General features: G+C 42.2%; 1 protein-coding gene across 4 annotated transcripts in view; it reads left to right on the top strand.

The window, feature by feature from the left end:
- klhl29 (kelch like family member 29) overlaps positions 1–20904 on the top strand; it is a 256161-nt gene that overhangs the window by 113685 nt on the left and 121572 nt on the right. For all 4 annotated transcript variants that reach the window (XM_080882500.1, XM_080882501.1, XM_080882503.1 and 1 more), the window contains one exon: positions 19336–19483. In XM_080882500.1, coding sequence (XP_080738626.1) covers positions 19336–19483 — 148 coding nt within the window. The remainder of the gene's footprint in view (positions 1–19335; positions 19484–20904) is intronic.

The following is a 20904-nucleotide window of genomic DNA, read 5'->3' as shown; positions in this document are numbered from 1 at the left end:
GGGTGTAGATAGTTTCTACAGAGGCTATATAAAGTGCTAGTGGTTGTGAGTGGTGGTTCAGTCCATGTTATTATTGTGTTTGAGGGTACAGTTGTCCATTGTGGGGGTGTGTATGTTCAGTCCATGAGTTTAACGTGGGTCAGATGTCAGGAGGCAGAGTTCAGGAGTCTGACAGAAATTTATTGTGGTCAAAGAAAAGGGAAACATAAACATTTATCAGGAGGAAGCACGAGAAATAGAAGAAATGTAATAGTTGTTCTAATTCAAATCTTTTAAATTTGAATCGAGCGTTGTAAGGGTGTGACCAGAAATCTCTTGGTGTGTGACCTGCATATTTTCCTGGTAAATGAGACATGTTAAATGATGTGCCAGAGGGAAAATGGGTCTTTTCAAGCAGCACACACTGTTCCGATCATCACAGATAACCAAGCGGGAAGGCCAGGGACCTAATTTAAGGCTATTTACCATACGCCAGATTTTCAATGGAGCTGCAGACATGGGCAAAATATGAAGAAAACCTGCAAGAGGAAAAAGGACGAAAACCGAGCTCACAAATAGGATCATTTAAAACCGTCCAGAGTTCATAAAGACGCGAGTAATTAATAATTCATCAATCTCATCTTGAGATCTTTTACCGTGAATGATATTTGAGCTTCTTCTCAGCCTTACCCGTGCACTCTGAAATGAGTGAATACAGGAAAAGAGGACTCAATTTTATCAAAAACAAAGAGATGGAATGTGATTAAGCAGGATTAAGCAGGATTTGTCTCTAAAGGGGTGATTGCTGTCACTTCTGAACATTTTAGGCAACTCACAGAAGTATAACAGTGAATACTGAACTGTTTCTCTTGGTCTTGGTCTCTTTACCATCTAATTCACCAGTCAGTCATGCATCCACCACACACAGTATATCATACATGTTGAGACACGGTTGGTATAGACATTATGACTCTTCTTTAGGAGCAACGGCTGAAAATAGTGCGTTGTTACATGTGTGATCTCATATTGCCATGTTGGTAACTGGACTGTCACTACAACTGACCAATCAAGTTGTTGCATTGTCAAGGACATTCGAATTAACATAACTCCAACTTAAAAGCAGGCTGCACAATGAATCTAATTTTCATTTCCATGGCAGAATTGGCTTCCTACAATTTAATGAACATGATTGAGTGATTTTGAACATGTGTGCTTGGCAGCAGAGAGCAAAGCAAAAGCAAATCAAGTACTTCTTAAATCGGTGCCTTACCATGTGCGTTTGAATTTTCTGGAGAAATTTGGTTGAGTAACAATACATTAAAAGGCAGATATACGACAAAAAGCAAATGTCTGGCACATCAGAAGGTGAAGACCTGAAATATAGAATTTGATCTTCATCCATTATTTAGAAATATTTTGGATTTAGGGCACGTTATATTAATCAAGAAGAGTGTTGTAGAGTTGTTTATGCATTGCAAAGCATCACAACAGGGCTGTGTTCTTTCTCCTCTGCTCTTCTCCCTGTACACCAACTGCTGCACCTCCACCCACCAGTCTGTCAAGCTAATCAAGTTTGCAGATGACACCACCGTTATTGGGCTCATCTCGGACGGGGATGAGTCTGCCTACAGGAGGGAGGTTGAACGTCTGGTGTCTTGGTGCAGCCACAACAACCTGGTGCTGAATGCCCAGAAGACAGTGGAGATTATTGTGGACTTCAGGAAGCACACAGCTCCACTCCCCCCCCATCATCCTGACTGACACCCCCATCACCTCTGTGGACTCATTCCGCTTCCTGGGTACCACCATCACCCAGGACCTGAAGTGGGAGCCCACCATCACTTCCGTCATTAAGAAAGCCCAGCAGAGGATGTACTTCCTGAGGCAGCTGAAGAAATTCAACCTGCCAACACGGACGATGATGCAGTTCTACACTGCAATCATCGAGTCCATCCTCACCTCCTCCATCACCGTGTGGAGCCACTATCAGGGACAAACAGAGACTGCAGCGTGTTGTGCGCTCTGCTGAGAAGGTGATTGGCTGTAGACTCCCATCTCTGCAGGACCTGTACACCTCCAGGACATTGCGGCGTGCAGCTCGGATCTCAGCTGACCCTTCTCACCCTGGACACAGTCTGTTTGACCTGCTCCCCTCAGGCAGGAGGCTCCGGTCCATTCGCACCAGAACCTCTCGCCATAAGAACAGTTTCTTCCCCTCTGCTGTTGGACACATGAACAATAACCATATGACTGTTCCCACCACTAACACATGACCCTACGCTGTGTTCACTGCATGATTCCATGTTTTGGCACTGATCACCACCTGCACTCATGTATATATCTTTCTACGTAGCACTTTTAATTCTTATTCTCATGTATATATCTCATGTATATCTCATGCATATATCTTTCTACGTAGCACTTTTAATTCTTATTCTTACTTTTATTTTTTCATGTCTATTTAAGCGCAATTTATGACAGCATGTTTGCACTGAAGCACCGCAGCAATTTCCTAATGTTGTAAACCTGCTCAACATTTGGCAATAAAACCCTTTCTGATTCTGATTCTGATTCTGAACTAACTTATTCAACTGGCTAAAAAGCACAAACTGCAGTTTGATGAATGTATGAAGGCCGAGTAAAACGATGCAATGGCTGGTAACGTGAATCATCCAACATCAGCTCAGACATCCACGTGAGCTGTGTCCATCCAGCTCTGAAATCACGAACGCCATCGCATTCTGTTTGGCCAAAGATATCTTTCCATTAAGCACGATGAGTACCGAAGGCTTCATGAAAACAGTCAAAACGCCGGACAAAAGATATGTTATCCCCCGGTGCAGTTATTTCTCCGAACTGACAAAACCTGCACTGTATGCAAAATGTTGCAGGGAAGATGGAAAGTTATCTCACAGCTATTCAGTACTTTGCTACTTTGAGTTTCCTTCACATCCATCATGCAGGTGCAGCAAATGGATTGAAAGACTTTATACTTTGCTTCTAGGAAATGCACTTAAATGAAGTGCATAAACAACTCATTTGTCTGCAAAGATGTTTTAAGTAGCGAGATTGCAGCACATGTAAAAGTGAAAGCAGCGCCCTGTTGGTTACATTTTGTGTTAGTTTTTTTGTTACCATTTTTTAAACTTGGATAACATTTTTTTCTTCCAAGAGATGCACTCAACTTAGGTGAAAAGGAAGGAAAATTTGTTTATGCAAAGACGTGTACATTATCAGGAATGATAATTACACAACATTAATGCGAAAGATGTGTTATTTATTGCAAGTGCAATAAAAACATTTCCTCAACAAATTCAGTGAATAATAATGGCAAATAATCGTGATCTCAAAACAGATTAACATTATCAAAATTATTTTGGCTGTAAACATCCAGGCCTAATAGAACTTTGCTTGCATATTGCTCTTTATTTTGAAACTAAGTAGAAGAAGAAGCATTCTGAGAGTGCAAACATCTGCCAAGGCCTCTTTCTCTCTAGGCCGTATTTACCTATCAACCAAAACCAGCCACGGCAGGTGGATTCCCTCCCAGAACCTGGTTCTGCCAAAAGGTTTCTTCCTCTTGAAAGGAAGTTTTTCTTTTCCACGGTTGCCAAGTGCTTGCTGAAATGGGGTTGTGAATTGGCACTGTTATAAACTAAATTAACTTTTAGGGGAATACTATTGTATTTTGTATTTAGTTGTCTTTGGTCATTTTAAGAATAGAATAACTTAATTGTTATTGTAACTAGTATATTAAAATTACAAAATTAAAATTGCTAATCCCATCCTTGTGCACTCATTAAAAAAGCATTAGTCTAAAAATGGCAGTAAATAATAATAATAATAATTAAAAAAGATAAACCCATGCACACACACACACGCAGGCATAGACAGGTTGTATTGCACTCATGCCTAATTCCACAAACAGACTTATGTTACTGCTTTGATGAGTGTAGTAATTGCTGCTGGGTAACAGCTGTTTAAATTAATTTGCCCTGGTTATACACCACCTGCCTGACAGCAACAGCTCAAACAGTGGATGACCCGGGTCTGTAATGTCTTTTTATATATATTTGAGCTTAAACTTAAATGTAGTAATGACGTTTGTAGTAAAAACAAGTACTTGTGTGGCATACATTTCACTGTTTAGTAAAAGCAGTTTAAATTTTGTGTATTTTGTTTTCCAGAAATAAAAGACACTTATTCAGGACCACAGTAACACGTATTGACATGTTACTTATTTAACAGTTGTAACCTGTCACTGCAATGTAAAAAAAAAATCAAAATAAATAAAATAAATCAGCTGAACTAAATAAGTATCCTATGCCAGCATGTTTTTGTCAGTGTGAAAACCTCTACCTCTCACTCTAATAGCATTATCATGATGTTGAGCTTCAGATCAGTGTATTGACCTTGTAGGAGAGATCAGAGGTCAAATGTGGCACGATATTTAAAATCTATATATGGTACTTACTCTTTTTGTCAATTTTCAACCAATAAATCATTAAGTTGACCTTGAAGACTTCAATGGATGTAAGCCAGATTCTAATGATTTATTAACTGACCCCACTCTACATCCCCACTCCAGCCGTTCAGATACCAACATCATGAGCTACGTTGTTGCAAAATTAGACAGGAAAGACCATAATTAGCTTAATGTTTCCTGCAAAGGTTATTGTACATTCTTAACTATACCCACACTCAGTCCTCTGCCTGTACCAGGTAGATTTTTTAAGGCCATATTTTATTTTATTTTTTACTGTACTTTAATGAGTTGTTTTGTAGCTAAACCCACTAACATCTGCAGAGGAATATTAATCTGTTTGGTTAAAGTTTTCAGTCAGAAGTGACCGTTGGTTTCTTTTTGTTCTTCCTCTGATCACCATCAGATCAGGCCAATTATGTTACAAACTATTACAAATCCCCACTGAAAGACCAATATGTGATAATGCTAGAGTGTGGTTAAATTGCTTATTTGTCACGGTTTGTGCATTATCATTGTGAGGATTACAATAATACCATGTCCTATTGTAGATTAGGTCACACATTAAGATAACTTTGCAGGCAGCTGAAAACGATCTAATTAAAGGCATCCTAATGGTTTCATCACGTTCAGCATGCAACGCTACCAGCATGCTGAACCTGCTGTTGCAGTTACTGCTGCTCTGAAAATGTGTTTGTGATAGAGTGCATTGTGAACTGGGACTGGTGACTTTTGACTGCCAAACTGTTTCACCCAAGCTATTCCCTTCAGCAAGAGTTATTACATCTTTCACTGTGAAGACATTGTGTACCAGTGAGAAATGGCAGACTCTTACTTTTGTTTCTACATTCAAATATATGGCCTCATTTCATCGGCTTAACAACCTCATTTAAATGGGCCTAATGACTCCAACTAATGTCCGGGCATGGCCGAGAGATTGCAAATGTTCTCACGAGCAATGTCCTCTGCATGCACGTTGTATATCTCCATTATGAGGTCTTGTCTTTATAAAAAGCACAACCCATTTTTTGGTCTGCTCCAAATGTTTTATTTTGATATAATATGACGGCCTCTGTGTTGTAAGGTTTATGATGTGATTTCTGGGGCAGGATTGTGAATTTTTCTGAGGATTGTAAAGATGCAAATTTTAGTCAAAAAACACATTTTTGTGAAATTTATATCTCCACGTGTGTGTGGGTGTGTGTGTGTGTGTGAAAGTAATTATTAAATCGTGTTGAACAACCAATTATTCTCACATACAAATAAACGAGCAGCCTAAAGATACATTAACAAATACATTATGAACAACAATAAATACAAAATAAAACATTCTGACACAACTATAAATTAAAATAAGTTGTTGATCTGCAAGAATTTGGTTAAAGGATGCTAATCAACAGCAACACGAGAATTTCAAACTCGATAATCGGCACCATCAGACAGGGAAAAAATGACAAAAAATTAGCAGAGAATCTTTGCTTTAAAAAGATGAGAACAATAGAAACAATATCATCACAACTTTTAATAATTTTTTAACGAAATTTTTCAGTTGTCTCGCAACTTCTAAGGTAATGAAAAAATAAAATATATTTTTTGGTAGTCGGAGGTAGTGCTGTGTACTCCCAGTGTAGAGTTATTAGGGTAGGTTTAGGGCTAAGAACTTGTGCTGGCTACTACATGAACTTTCTTTTATTATTTGCCGTTGCTGCTATTTGCTACCTTTTAATAGCATAAGCGATGGCTAATATGGCTGTCAGAAAATTGCTAATAGTTAAACAGCTCATTTTAAACATGTGCTCTAACAAGATTTACATGAGAATTTTGTCTTACTTACATTTTGTTGAAACAGAAGCTTTGCTGACCTCTCGAAATTCCTCAGTGGTGCTGTGTGAACTTGTTTGTAAGCTGGAGGAGGTGAAGACAGTACTGCTGGTTTCAGCACTGCTGCCAGTAATAATGTTTGTTGGGTAGTATTTTTATTTTTATTTTTTTAGTATGGATTAGTATGGTCGATTAGCATAGCTCAGGAGGTAGATCAGGTCAGGTACTAATCGGGATGTTGGTGGTTCGATCCCTTCGATTAAGCTGCTCCAGTCTGCAGAGTGTCCTTGGCAAAGATCCTGAACCTCGAGTTGCTCCTGATGCATTCATCAGTGTGAATGTGTTTGAATGTTAGACAGAAAGCACTTATGTATGTAGAAAAAAATTCTTGTGTGCATAAAATGCTCAAGTAGAGTAGAAAAGCGTTATATAACAACCAGTCCATTTATAGATTGCACCACTTTGTTGAATAGGATATCTCTAATAGGACAAAGAGCTCTCAAGAACAAAGACATCATGGACAAGATTTCTAACCTTGTCCATGATGAGGCTACGATCGGCTACCATACCATCGGCAAATAGCTTGGTGAGAAAAATGACAACTATTGACAGAAACCCCCTTAAAGCCTGGGCCTCATACAATACTGTGAAGCTTTGTATATCTAAGTAACAGCCCAGAAACATTAAGGATTTGATGAAGCTCTGTAAAGACAAGTGATCTGTTTCTAACCCTAACCAAATCTTCTGTTCCAAAAGAATTAAATACTTAAATACCTCCGATCCATAATGCGCATTATTTTCTGATACAGAAACGTGTTTCGTTTTCTTGGCGAATAACCTTTTGATATTAAAATAAACCTACTGTGAATATCTTTTTCATACAGCCATTCATGACAGCAAGTGTTCCAAGACAAGCCTAATATTAATTTGATCAGTTTTTTAAAGTTTATCCTGCTTCATTTGGTGTATTCCTTCCCTGCAGTATAGTTTTTGACAGCAGAACTGAGTGCTGGAAAGGTCACTGAAATGCTAATGCAAAAATATAATTTTAAGTTGGCTCTTTAAAATTCACAGAAGATTCATTGCAGGGAAATGTTAAATCTACACACACACACACACACACACACACACACACGCATAAAGCACTTTTGCTGTCTTTGTGTCAGCTCGGGATGACTCCACTGCGTCGCACTCGATATACAGTGCGATAGTTTTTCATTAAACATCATAGTGTGAAGCAGGAGCCCGGTTACCCTGTTATGGATCCATTTAAATAAAGAACTATGCTTAGTGTCAACACGGATCAATATGTGGACTGGCATCGTGATGTGGTCTTAACCACCAAAGCAGGGCCCATTATGTGAAGCGCTCTTGTCAAAGACACTTAGAAAAGAACGTACAGTCAAATATGAGGCAGGAAATCAATGCGCTCTGATAGGGACTGAAACCTGACAGCTCAATAAGCTGGAGGGAAGATGTTCCCTCTTATTCCTCCTCGTCCTTTCCTTGCAGCAATAACCGTGTCCCACTCCTGCAAGGGACTTAGCAGCTCAATTCTGCAGACTATTTCAGATTACAAGCTGCCGTCAACAACTGCACGGTGAGCAGGTGTGCAGGACCATGCGAGGGGAAACCGCACACAGCGCGGACGCTATCACTGACAACAGAGGTGCTATTAAAGTCCAGAGACATCATCGAGTCATTCGGGTACAGTAAAAAGGACAGGTGCACACTCCTGGCCAACAAGAGGGAGCTTCTAGATAAAGTCCATCAAAGCCCTTACTTAAAAAACTGCTTCAAATGCATTCTTACTGCAGAGGTTAACAGTTCCTAGAACATTGCTGCCTCCATGCATTGCCGCATAATCGCAGACTAACATAACTGTGGTATGCAATGGATGTTTGTTGTGGATCAGTAGGCAAAGCAACACTCTCCAAGTATGAAGGCCCACTTCAGTGGAGCATGCTAGTTATATATTTGGCTGCAGGACCTTTTTTTATAACGTGACTCATCCGTGTTGGTGATTAATCATCTAACTCATGAATATTAATGTTATCTGTCTGTGTTCACAAAGCAGAAACACTTTTAATCTCTTGCACTATCACACAACAAATGAGTAAACTGAAAGAACAAAGTAAAAATGATTTTATAAATGCCAACAGGAGTAAATATTGGCTTTAAAAGACCTCCCTACTTTTTTTTGAAGTACAGCCTTCTCAGATGTGATAAGTGTATACCTGTTAGAGTGATCCAAAGCAACACTTTTGTTTTTTAGGCACGCCTGTTTCACTGGCACTCTGACTAAAGTGAATACTAAACCTTGAGTCTCTCAGTTTTAAGGTAAAAAAAAAAAAAGGACAAATGCTAGCTAACGAGAGGAATTTCTCCCTGACACGTTCGCTTTTGGATTCCTTACAATGATGCTGTTGGTCGCATTTTAACTGCAATATGAGTTTACTGAAGAGAGGTGGACACTTTGAAAGCAGAAAACAAAGGAAGCGGAGAATATGTCTGCACTGCAACATTGATAGGCACACTGCATCGATTTTACCTCTTGAAATATACACTCGCAGACTGCACAGACCTTCTCTAGCATTTATTAATAAAAGCAAAAATAGATTTCTCATCCTCGTAGTGGTCAGAATACATGATTGTGAGGAATCTTTTTTGCATACAATTCAATGTCTAGTTTTCTCTTTAAAGTATTTATCTGCATTCTAACGAGGAGATGAAATGATTCAGAACAAATAGTTTTTAAAAAAAAAAGTGCTGTTAAGAATCAAAACAAGCTTGTAGACATCGGCCGATTTGCAAAAACATCCTAATTTCACTTGTCAATTGTAACTTTCAACACAGTAACCTTGAAATTACTTTTGCCATCTGTATAGAACGGCATTAGCATTTGAAAAACCAACAACATTAGGCCAAATCAAGAGAAGCTCATTCACAGGCAGTTGAAAGGCGGCTCCAAACAGAAAAGTCTTTTGCTTAAAAAAAAAGAAAAAGAAAAGAAAAAGAGAAAAAAATCCTCCCATAATTCAAGCAAAGGTCTGTTTATCCACCTGCCGCTGTGTAGTTCATGGCTATTTCTCAGTTTCTTTAGGAGACTTGGGTTTCTAATGATCCCAGCATGCCTCTCCAGTTTATATCTTACCCCAAGCAGCGCGCTGTTTGGACTCCCCCCTGTGATTGCAGAAGCACAGAGCTGCACTGACCACTTCATCTTGTGGGATAAAACCAGTCTTTTAGCCTCCTCTCAGTCCCTGGGGGAGCAGGGCAGGAGTTCCAAGACCCAAACCTCAAAGGCTGCAACGCCACCACAGGTTACACATATGGCTGCGAGAGCACTGCTTCTTGACTGATAAAAGTCCCAGGCTGAAGACCATATCCCTCTCACAAGTCACGCTGCTTACATAAAAATGAATCTGCGTTTAGAATACGAACACGTTTTTTTGCTTTGTTTTCATGTGATGCTCAAATTTTTACACGCTGTTCCATCTGGAAAAGCTCTTAAGTGAAAACACTGTTATCTACCTCAGTGAAGAGTTTTATTTCCACCGTACCTCGCTTTATACTGCCCCCCCGAAACCTCGATGAAAGGTGATAGGCACTCTTCAGCCAACTGGCATATTCATTTCAGTGTCCAGAGTTCATCTGAGTGGAGCTGATAAACTTGGCCATTGTGAGCCCATAATGCTGCAGCGCTGCGGCGATAATTACGCACATTCACAGCAAATAGTGGCCACTGGCAGCGCCTGAATTTTCAGTTTAATTACCAACACTTGTAGTCTGATTAGAGATTTTGCCTTCTGGGTGCCGAGGTGATGTAACACTGTAAAATGCTTCAGCATGTGCATTTCTAGCAAACTAAATCCGGTGGATTTGGATGGGCGGTTAAACAAAATGCAGCTCTGCTTATTTTAATGCCGTCTGATTTGAAATCAGCTATTGGGGAGGACAAATTTGGGCAATTTGTCAGGCTGACAAGAGTGCCAGCCAAAACCCTCTTCTGTGTTTATCCTTTCTATTGACCAAATGCATTTTTGTTTTTTGTTTGCCAAATCTTTCATGTCAAGCAAAAGCCAATAGAAGACATTTATATACACTGCATGCACGCTAATAGGGAATGTATATCAAATGCTTTATACCTGCAAGAGTCCCTCTCTTGACTCTAGATGCTATTAGTTTATTTTTTCCCATCTCATTAGCAGATTCCTATAAACACCAAGCCAAAGAATTCCCATAAAGATAAAGAAGATTTTCTGGGCAGCATTGAGTTGTTGTTAGCAGACACGTTAGCTAGAGAACTCTGCTCTCCTTCAATTAAACCCTCCTCCATGCTGTGTGAAGCGAGTGTCTCACAGGGGTAACATATTCTGCCTTCTCATCACATCCCTTTGACAGTTACCGTTATAGAGAAATAAGTGTTAAATGGAGTGTGAGGTTATGGTCAGGCTGACAGAATACATCAGAGGTCAAGACAGAAGTTTATAGCTTCTCCTCACAAATTGAAGTTCAATACTAATTTATTGAACGCTGCCGCTAACTCGTCCTTGATTTTTTTTTTTTTTTGTAGAAAAGAAAAAAGAAGTTTGATTCGAAAATTCTTTAGCCGCTGCTAATACAACTTGGTAACACAGAGGGAGGAATGGGTTTTCATGCATAACAGAATAAATGGCGTCGCTTGTTCCTGAAGCAGCCACATTCACTAAGCATCCAAAAGTCAAGGTAACGCTGATGCGCTGTGCCACCGATTGTAAAGCCATAGCAATGTGTGAAGTGCAAATGAATATGGTGGTAAAGAAGTCATTTCGTTTGGTCTTGACACACTATATAAACTCTCCCCGGGAATCTGCTATTTGGTCTGTCTGCCCAGAACATCCCAGTATTTGGCTTGCTGATTGCATGCATTGTAAAAAAAATGCATTTAACAGCTCCCCATGCTGCTCTCTTGGCAAAGCAGATATTGTTTCCCTTCATATTGCAATATCAATATAAATTCAATTTATTCTTTAGCACTAAATGGCTGTTTGCCCAGTTAACGCTCATTTATTACAGCCACACATTGTGGCTTGGGCGTGTGTGCGCCCGTGGCCACATGTAGCAGTCGTTTCACCCACAGATAACAGCTACACAATCGTCTCTGATGCTGTCGCCGTGACAGGCCGTGGGTATTTTGTTCCCAAAACGCTCGCCACATATCAAGGCAGGGTCACGGCCTGCCGGAGTCCTGTGTCTCTAACTATCCCAGGCTGATCCGAAGGAGGGCAACATGGTTCCTGACACTCTCCTTTGGGAGGTGTTACCATGACATTAGGATGTCTCCGCGATTCACATGTCCAAGCACTGGTCAACCTCCCTAAAAGCCTGACCACGCCGCTCGGTCCCAAAGCTAAGACATGTTCACAGTACTGTAGCGGCCTAGCCACTTACTCGGTCTGAAAAGGAAAAGAAAACAAAGAAGGGAGGTAGGGTTTGGAGGGCAAACGCTGCAACCTCGAAGCACTCATGGGATATTAGGCGGGGTTTCCAGCCCTGCTTTTCCACTGAAGCTTGTCGGCCTCGCCCCTGCGATCACGCTTCTCTTTTCTGGAACGTGTGCATCAAGCCAGGAGCTGTCGGAGTGTCTTAGCTGGAATTTTAGTGGAAGCGAAGTCCGTTCCCCTTCACTTGTTTGGCCCGCGGCTTCAAATGATAGAGCCTGTATCAGTATCCCTTTCTGTGGTGCATCAGCAGCATATATATATCCACCAGGCACTCGTGTTTTCATTGTGTTTGTCTGTTGTGCTGCTGGGGGTCAGTATTAAGTGTTGGTGCCTGGAAGCATGTGCGCTGTGTTTGTGTTTAGTTTTCAAATTTTCGGTGTATTTCTTTGCCAGTCAGCAACCGGTAACGGCTGATATTAGTCTGGTATAAAGTGATATTTCTGAAATCCAGATGGCGACTGTGGATGTGGCATTTCTGTAGACCTTTGTTAGGGCTTTGTTTTATGTCGAGAGATCACGGTGTCCTTGTTTCTCACTGTCGCTCTGTGTTGTGTGTGTCCTTGTCGCTCCTCGTTTTCACTTCCTATTTTATTTTGCTAGTTGTGTGGCTTAGGTGATGTTACTTCCTGTCATTGCCATTTCCCCACCCATGACGTCCTTATGCCCTGCCTTGTTCCAGATAACGTCGGAATTTCTGCGTTCCCAGTCAGAATTTTAATCTGGAACGGCCCCTTCCACTCGTAGTAATACGAGAGTGGCTCTACCTTAAGAACCAAAACAATCCTGTTTATGCTCACTTTCCTGACTTTTTGGACTCAGGAGTGACGTCACTGCAGAAAAACCAGAAACTTCCTGACGAGAAATATTAAACTCGGTTTAACGGCGTCAGTATCGGGTGTATTTGTCAGCTGTCAAACTGCTTGTTTTGAGATATGTAATTTCATTAATGTCATTTGCAAAACTAAAGAGATACATTTAAAAATGCAGTTGGTTTGTGTGATGCTGCAACACTCTGCAGTTACATTACCCAGTACTTTATAATGTGTTAGGTGTGATGTTGCATCTTGTGTCATAATTGTTTTACTGTTATTGGTGGGTAAACCGCAAGACTAGCATGCACGTAGTCACGTGTGCAAGTGTGCCACCTATGCATGAAGGCTCCTCTGAAAGCTTCCTCGTTTCCTTAAGGTGTATTTAAGGGATTTGAGGATCCTCTGTGGTGACGGAGAGGGAACGGTTTCAGGGTCACGGGAGGAAAAGGGACATGAGGCAGCATATATTAGCATAATGAAAAGAACCCCGAGTCCCGCTTCTCTCCTGTCAGTTTTTGCTTTTTTCAGTTTACCCTCCACTCGTCCGTCTCTTTGTGTTTCCAGTTAGGCCCTGAGCTTTGTTTTTTCTCTTCCTTGCACCCCCCACCCCTTTATTTTTCTTTGAATAAACTTTGTCTTTAACCTTGGACATTATTTAGGCAACCTGCGTTTCCTCAGCCTTGTTTTTCCACATCTATAACTTTTTTTTTTTTTTTAAAGAAAAGTAACTTTTTAATCTTTCGTGCATTCGAGTCCAAATGCAGACTTGAAACATGGCGTTCTGGAGTTTCCAAAAGGCTGTGATAGCTGGCATACCAAAGCTTGCAGACTGAAAGTAATGCAAAAATTGCATAATAATAATGTAAAAGTACTTTGGAGTTGTAGTTTTTGCAGTCACAAGCATCTACAGAAGGTTATTTTTTCGGTTTAAATTGGTTTAAACCTGTAGGTAAAATGTAACGCATTTTGTGCTTCGGTAAGGCTAAAACAGCTTCGCATTCACAATAAGGTTTTTTAAACAAAGATTTGCTTCTCAATTTTAGAGAAAAGCGCTTCCACATTGCGCTCGACACGTCTAATCGCAGCATTTGAAGACATTTCGCTGGACCGGTCGGAGTAAAAACAGCATTACCTCGATTCCTCTCCATGTTTTCAGCGCGCAGCCATCACAGTGAATACGCGCCTTCGCCATCTATGCCACCAGGCTGTTCGGCACGTTGGTGCGCCGCTCGCTTTTTAAGATGGCTGCCAAAAATGGCGCAGTAGTCTCTTTGTTTACTTGTGAGATGCTCTGCTATGTTCCAGTCTAATAGATTGGACACAGCCGCCCCGTGGTTTCGCTCCAGCATTCAGCACTATTATGACGGAAGTCCAGAACAAATCCACTGCACATTTAGGTGTCAGCGCGTTGTCATGGAAAGGAGATACCTCTCTACAGTAAGTGAATAATGTCCGAAAGAAAATGAGTTGTGCGCTTTTGTCCACTTCTTCACGCTCCTGGTCAGTTTGGGACCACACTTGGTTTGGAGCTTTGAGTTGGAGGAGGAGGAAAAAGAAGATTTTTTTTCTTTCCCCCCCATCCTCTATTTTAGAAAAGCTGAAAATGATCTGTCAAAGGTAATGATAAAAGGCGACGTGATGGATGGGTTTGTCTTACTCTGCCTCTCAATCTTTCAGTCCTTCCTTCGCTGACATTCTTTCTGTTTCTTGTCTCCGGGGAGAGCCATTATTTCCATCACCCACCACATTTCAACCAAATTCACTGTATCACTCCATGCCCAGCCAAAGGGAAGAAAAAGCCATTCTGTTAGAGTAAAATTTCATTTCCTTACCAGCATACAGTGTTGTTTTTTTCTTGGGAGGGAGGGTATCTGTTCATAGTGTGGAAATACAGTGTGATATTTTTATGGGTTCATCCAATATAGCAAGGCAGTGACTTCTGTTATTGAAATTTTGATTACGATTACAGTTGTGTGCGTGCATCTCCCCAAAGACAGCAGTCTGATAGCAGGCGGGGAGGGGAAGAGTGCGATTATTTATTTATTTATTTATTTATTGCATATAAATGAAACCATAATGGCGGCTCCTGTTCAACCAGCAAAGAGCCCGCGAACATTTCTTGGTGCACCATAACCCGTCCTGTAAAACAGCTACACACTGGCCACCTGATAACCACAGCGAGTGATTGACTTCGCACGGCGGCGACCCTCCTCCTCACTTGTAGCCCGTGTTTCTTCCCCTTCGCTACAACACAGGATTTTAAAAGGTAGAACACAATCAACCTGTGTACATAGCACCGGCCTGCACGCCGCGCATCGCTATCTCATTGTGTTTGGCAATTGTGCTAATGACATTTCACAAGATTAGCTTTTCAATGCGGTATTGTTATTGACCAGCTCGGTGTGTTTGTAGGAGCCCATTGCTCCATTTAAGGCCCTCCTGAAGCACTCCTCCTCTCCTCCTCTTTTCCCTTCTTTTGCAAAAGCGGCTTTGCTCTCGCTACACTTGGTTTTTTTGTGTGTGTTTTTTCCACCCAGACCTGTTATTAAATCTCGTAGCAGTTAGTTGATTTGATCAGTGTGTGCTGTAATGTTGTTTACCCCCAATGGGATCTGGGCGTTACAGACATACTCATCCCTCTCTCTCTGTCGCTGTCTTTTGCTCTTTCCTGCAGTTTCTCCCCAAGTCGAGCAATGAAGTAATTTCTCTCAGCTGGATCGAAGCGCTGTATCTTTACGCTAATGAATGCAGGGCCCATATTAGAAGCACAATAGGTACAAAGTGCCGGAGCTTATGCAGCATGTCCGTGCTGGTGGTTTCGCCTGGTGTCCGACTCGGTGTTTTTATAGGATTGAACCGGTGCAATAACTCTCACAGACGAGGGCTGGCTCGAACAAAATGCTAAGGCAAACACAAAGCCATGAGCAAACGCTTTTCTGTTTATTTGGATGTGGATGTTGTGGATAACTCAAAGCAATCAAAGCCCAGAGCCCCGGATCACCACAAGGCCCCTCCTATATGTACTCATAGCAGATGGTAGCCAGTGGCAAGAGGTTCTGGTAAGCACAATAATGCTGCCTGCTATTGCAGGATGGTAGAGAGCACATAGTGACAGATGTCAGTGTTCGCCGTGTCCGAGAAAACGGCCGATACGCCGAGCAGAATATGACCGCTGTGTCCAGGCGAGGAGGACGGGCGTATGTTCGGGCCTGATTCGTCTCGATTTTTATCTTCCTTCCTCTCTTCGACGCACCGATTCTGACATGTCTGCAACACTCAGAGGTTCAGGAAGGGTGGGGGATGTTTCTCCTATTGCTGCGTGTGCCTGAGGAGCAGATGGATAGCTGTTTCAAATTCAGATTGCATGTTTTGCAGTACAGCAGTGAGCAAAATATGCAGAGTTCCTGTTAAATATAGAGCAAGTTCAGTGATGCACATTTTAATAGCAATGTTCCAAGCTGTTAATGCATTATGCGCCTCTGCAGAAGCTGACCTGTTATGTGTTCGACCTGAAATAATAGTTGATAAACTGATTATTCGGTCCAGAAAACTGAATAACTGCTTGTGAGTTTATGAGGTTTTGAATTTAAAATCTAAAGATTTCCAGTTTTTGTTTTCTTTAGAGTTGCCTCAGTGTCTCGGGTATGAGAAATATTGCTTTGATCAGCCCGTGTAGTTAAAAGTACTCTCGACTCAGGTCTTTTATTGACCCAAAAAACGAGTTAGTTTACATAAATGTGCTGTAACATTAAGAGCAACTGGATCTCCCACGAGAGCACCAGAATCCCGGACCAAAATAACCTAATGTGTTGGCCAAGGCCCCCCCCGCCATGGAGTTGCAACCATTAGCCCTCACTCACATTGCAAAATGTGTGGAACGTCTCTCTAATTTTATTTATTTTTATTTAACCTTTATTTAACCAGGATAATGTGACTTTCACATGCTACTGTAAGCCTGCACAGACATGTCTGGACTGCACTCTACTACACTGCCCTCTGCCATCACTCTTGGGGGAGGTCGCAGTTTTATTTTCATTAATAAATCCATTAAGGGCCGGCACTTTTAAATACAGCACTCTCAGGAATTAGCACGTATGTGCAGCTGGACCGGCTATCAAAACATAGAACGAAGGACCTCGAGTTACAACTCAAAGTGTGACTTTATACTTCACATCACATGATGTTTGAGGCTATAATAACATACGAGCCCACCCACCAAAATAGTAACAATAACAGTAAGAAAAAAAGATTCACGACTTGTTAAGATCATCGCTCGTGTTTACGTTTACTTATGTGTGCAGATTTGTGTGCATAGGTGTCAGCAGGTGTTTGTTTCTAAAGCGCCACATTGCACGTCCGCATGCACGGATGTTGCATGCGGACGTACAGAAAGCGCTCCCCGGCCAGCTCGACAACAAACACAGAATGGTTTGGCACGGCTCTGGAATTATTTATCTGGCTTCCCTCCTCTTCTCCAGCATGGTTTTTGTCAAGTCAGAGGAAACCATCTGCTGCCCAGTGATAATGGGTGGCCAGGGAGGAGGGGACTGGAAATAGGGAGAGCAAATAAAATTGAGAGAAAATGGCAGGCGCTGTCCCAGAACCTACAGTACCTTCCTGCCTGCCTGCAGCAAGTCTGCCATCTTAATAAACATCCCTCCTGATATCTCCTGGCTTCTGTGTGTGTGCGTGCTTGTATTTCCACCTGCTGTGTGTACATACACACCTGTGTTTCCACTGTGTATATGTCTGCGTGTCTGTGTATTTCCTATCTAACCTTGATCATTTTGAAGTCAGGATTGTTCCTGAGTCTAGCTGATATGCTGTCAATGTGATGGCGCTGACTAAGAACCTTTTTCCCCCCCTCTCTCTTTTACCTGGTGCACTAAAACCGTGACAGACGGATTGCTTTTCACTAGAAGAGATCTTTCCTGTTTCCTGTTTTGTTTTTTTTCTTTTTTGCCTTCTATTTGGATAAATGGACGGGGCGTATTAATGAGAGAACGCCACGAGTCAGGTGCAGGGCTAAAAGAATGTAAGAGAGTCAATACTGCGAGTTAATGAGGAGTTGCCTGTATAGAGGGGAAAGTAAAGCATGGCTGGAGAGGAGTACAGTGAAACACACAGAGCAGAGGAGGAAAAAAATGCTCATTAAAATAAATAGTGGGCCACAGAAAGCACAGGGAAAGTCCACACCTTGAAAATGGTCGGCGTTCTCTATTTCCCAAAGTCTCCAGGGCTCTCAGGAGGAATCGAGCGCTTAGGGCATCCTCTGAGTAAACCATTTCAGTTTTCTCTTGTCTGAAGTCGACAGGTTGAGATGGACAGAAAGACCTGACAGCCTGTCTCCCCCCTAAACCCGCCTCCATTCTCTCACTCCATCACACTGTTTTCTATTTTGCCTTGAGATGTTTCCTCTGTTTCCCCCCCCCTTTCCTCCTCCCCTACAAACACATACGAACTGTCAGATAACTTTCAGTATAGATTTATCAAGTAAGTGACGCTCATTGAACCTGTCTGCTATTGTGCAGCTGTTTATTAGACAGCAGATGGTGGCGCTGCGTCAATACAGAGTAATATCTTGGTGTTAAAGGTCCTGCAAAGCTGAGATAAATCCATATTCAAGCAAAAGAGGGACATTTTCCAGGAATGGGATCGATCCAGTATGTAAAGCTGCACATTAATTCACCGCGGGAAGAATTGTTTGGATTGCTTTTTTCTTTTTCTTTTTGGGTCTTTGTGCGGTCAGTCCGCGCTCTGCCGGGCTTTGTCGACACAGCTGTTGGAATGCATGATGGCGTGCTTGATGAAGTGGACGCCGGGTCAGGGGGGGATAATGGAATTGAGGGATGGAGAAAGAGGGATGGAGGGATCAGCCGGGCCACAGGAGGGGCCTGGTGACCAGGTCTTTTCTATTAACTCTGGTGTGAGCAGGGCTTGGAGGGAGGCCCCCTCTCTCCCCGCCTGGTTGTTAGAGTGTGCGTCCAAAACTGGAGATAGGGGAGGCGAATATTGCTCAGAGGTCCAGTGGTGATTGACCCTGTGTTTTCATCAGCCTGCACTTGCCTGATAACATTTCTTACTGCCCGACAAGAGCAAAATATTACAGACGTGGGTGCAAAGAGAGGCTCGGGGAACTCTTAGTTTGGTTTGGTGAAGTTTGATTCGCCCACCCAGCGCACACATTGTAAGCTAGCTTTTCATTTTCTTTTTTGAAATTACATTTTTCTTGTCTCCCGTCCCCGAGAAAAAGATTTCTCTCTTATTGAATCTATTTGTCATGTTTTGGTTCACAATTTTATTATCTCGCTTGAATGAACAAAAATGTTAATAATTCAACACGGAAGACGATAAAGAAAATCTCCAGGGGAGAATTTGAATGTAGCCCACGCCTGAAAGTTTAATTGTTATTAGTATACAACAAGAGAAACATTGCTAAGATTCTTGAGGCCCTGAACAGGATTTTTCCCCCTTTGTTCCTGTTATATAGTCTGTAATCATCACTCACTCACAGCTAATTATACACCTCTCTACCATCATCATGGCTCACTTCAAGACCTTAAAGAACAGTTGAGATTGCTGTCATTTGTCACTTTTTCTCTTCACATCATAAAGGAACAGGTGCTTTTTTTATATAAACATGCTTAGTGAAGGATGTGACACATTTTTCCTTTTTTTCCCCCCTGTTTTTCTTCTCTCCCCCCTCCCATATAATCCCCTAATCGGCACTGTTGTGTGTGTCACCGTGCTGCAGGTCTCCGGACTGTCTCCCGGAGACAGCCAGGCCCCGGGACTGCTGCTGGCTCCAGGCGTGAGGTGGGGACAGACTCCTATAAACCAGCTCACACCGTGGGATACAGATGAGCCCCCTGCTAAGCAACATCGAGATGCCGAGCCCACCGGTAATGAATCACACGCACAGCATTCACAAACACACGCACATGTAGCAGGGATGAAGCCAATTCTGAGAAAGGTACATGTGTGTTTGTATTTTTTTATGAATATTTATTTCATACATATATATTTAAAGAAAATAGGAAAGGTAAGAAAGATCGGGTGTTTTGTGCTGATGTGACCAAATGATGAGAAGCTGCAGACTGAAAAAGGAGCAGCCTGATTCAAATCCAGGGTATTTTTTTTTTTTCCAATTAGGCTCGTCTTTTCACTCGTGCCGGCTTGTCGAGGTAGTCTAATACAACATTATTTGCGCCTTTGTGTTCCCGATGGACCTGCAATATGCGAGGCTGTATGCATAATTGTTACTATGCTAACAATTAGATGAGGCACAAAAACAGGACTGGTGCACCTTTTGCATAAATCCAGGCCCAGTGTTGTCTGTGCAGCCCCAAAATGAGCTTACAGAGCTGTACATTACATGTAAGCGCAGAGCAGGATGCACACACACTCACACACACTCTACACTTGTGCTTCGCATCTAGATGCTCTGGCCAGTTAAACTAGCATCCAATGCTAATAAGCCATCTTTCGTTGCCCTAAATAAACCCACTCGCCTCTGCAATATGCTTGCTTTACATACACAATCATGCATAATGTTCATTCATAAACATGAACTTTACATAAACCAGCTTAATTAGGCATATAATTACAGAAATGTCAGTTTGCATCAGGACTGCGGTGAGCGGGGTCGGCTGCATCCCCTCACCCACATTCCAGACTCCCACCATCCTCCTTTGCCGTCATTTTGTCACCCTCGTTATTGTGTCACTAATCGGGGCTGATTTAGCCTCAATCAAACCGATTTAGCAAAACCGCGAAAGTCCTCCAAATGATCTCCAGCAGGTCTAATTTAGATGTCGACCTTATTCTGTTCACGCCACTTTAAGACGTGTACGGAGCGGCAGCGCGGCACAGCGCACGGCGCCGACAGTAACGAGTTGAGCCAATGCTGAAGTTTTTTTTACTCCTTTTTGTAATGAACTCACCCAGAATGGCTCTGCCCTAGAGCTGTTAATTTCCTTACATTGCTCTGTTGGCCCGTGCGCTTCCTGCTCATCACAAATGTGTCTCATTTAAGAGTAATACTGGCCCGGCGCGCGCTCCGGTGGAAATTCTGGCTCGACAAATCCAGATTACAAACAGCTGTGACTCTGTGGTGGCTAAGTGTCATGTTCAAAACATGTTGCAACCCCTGCTGCTGCCTGTTCAGTTCCCCTCCTAATTATAATTTGCGTGGTCTGCGGATTAATTATTAAACAGCCGATCAGTTACTCGAGGAATGTTTCTTTAGCAGAAGCCTGCTCGCTGCAGGAGCGATGCAGTAGCACTAGGACGGCGTGGAGCTTTTGTGCTCCGTCGCCACAGC

Source organism: Rhamphochromis sp. 'chilingali' (genome assembly GCF_963969265.1).
Source record: "Rhamphochromis sp. 'chilingali' genome assembly, chromosome: 5".
NCBI classification, from domain to species: Eukaryota; Metazoa; Chordata; class Actinopteri; order Cichliformes; family Cichlidae; genus Rhamphochromis; species Rhamphochromis sp. 'chilingali'.
The sequence above is the reverse complement of the archived record's forward strand: the minus strand, read 5'-3'. Positions and strand labels throughout refer to the sequence as shown.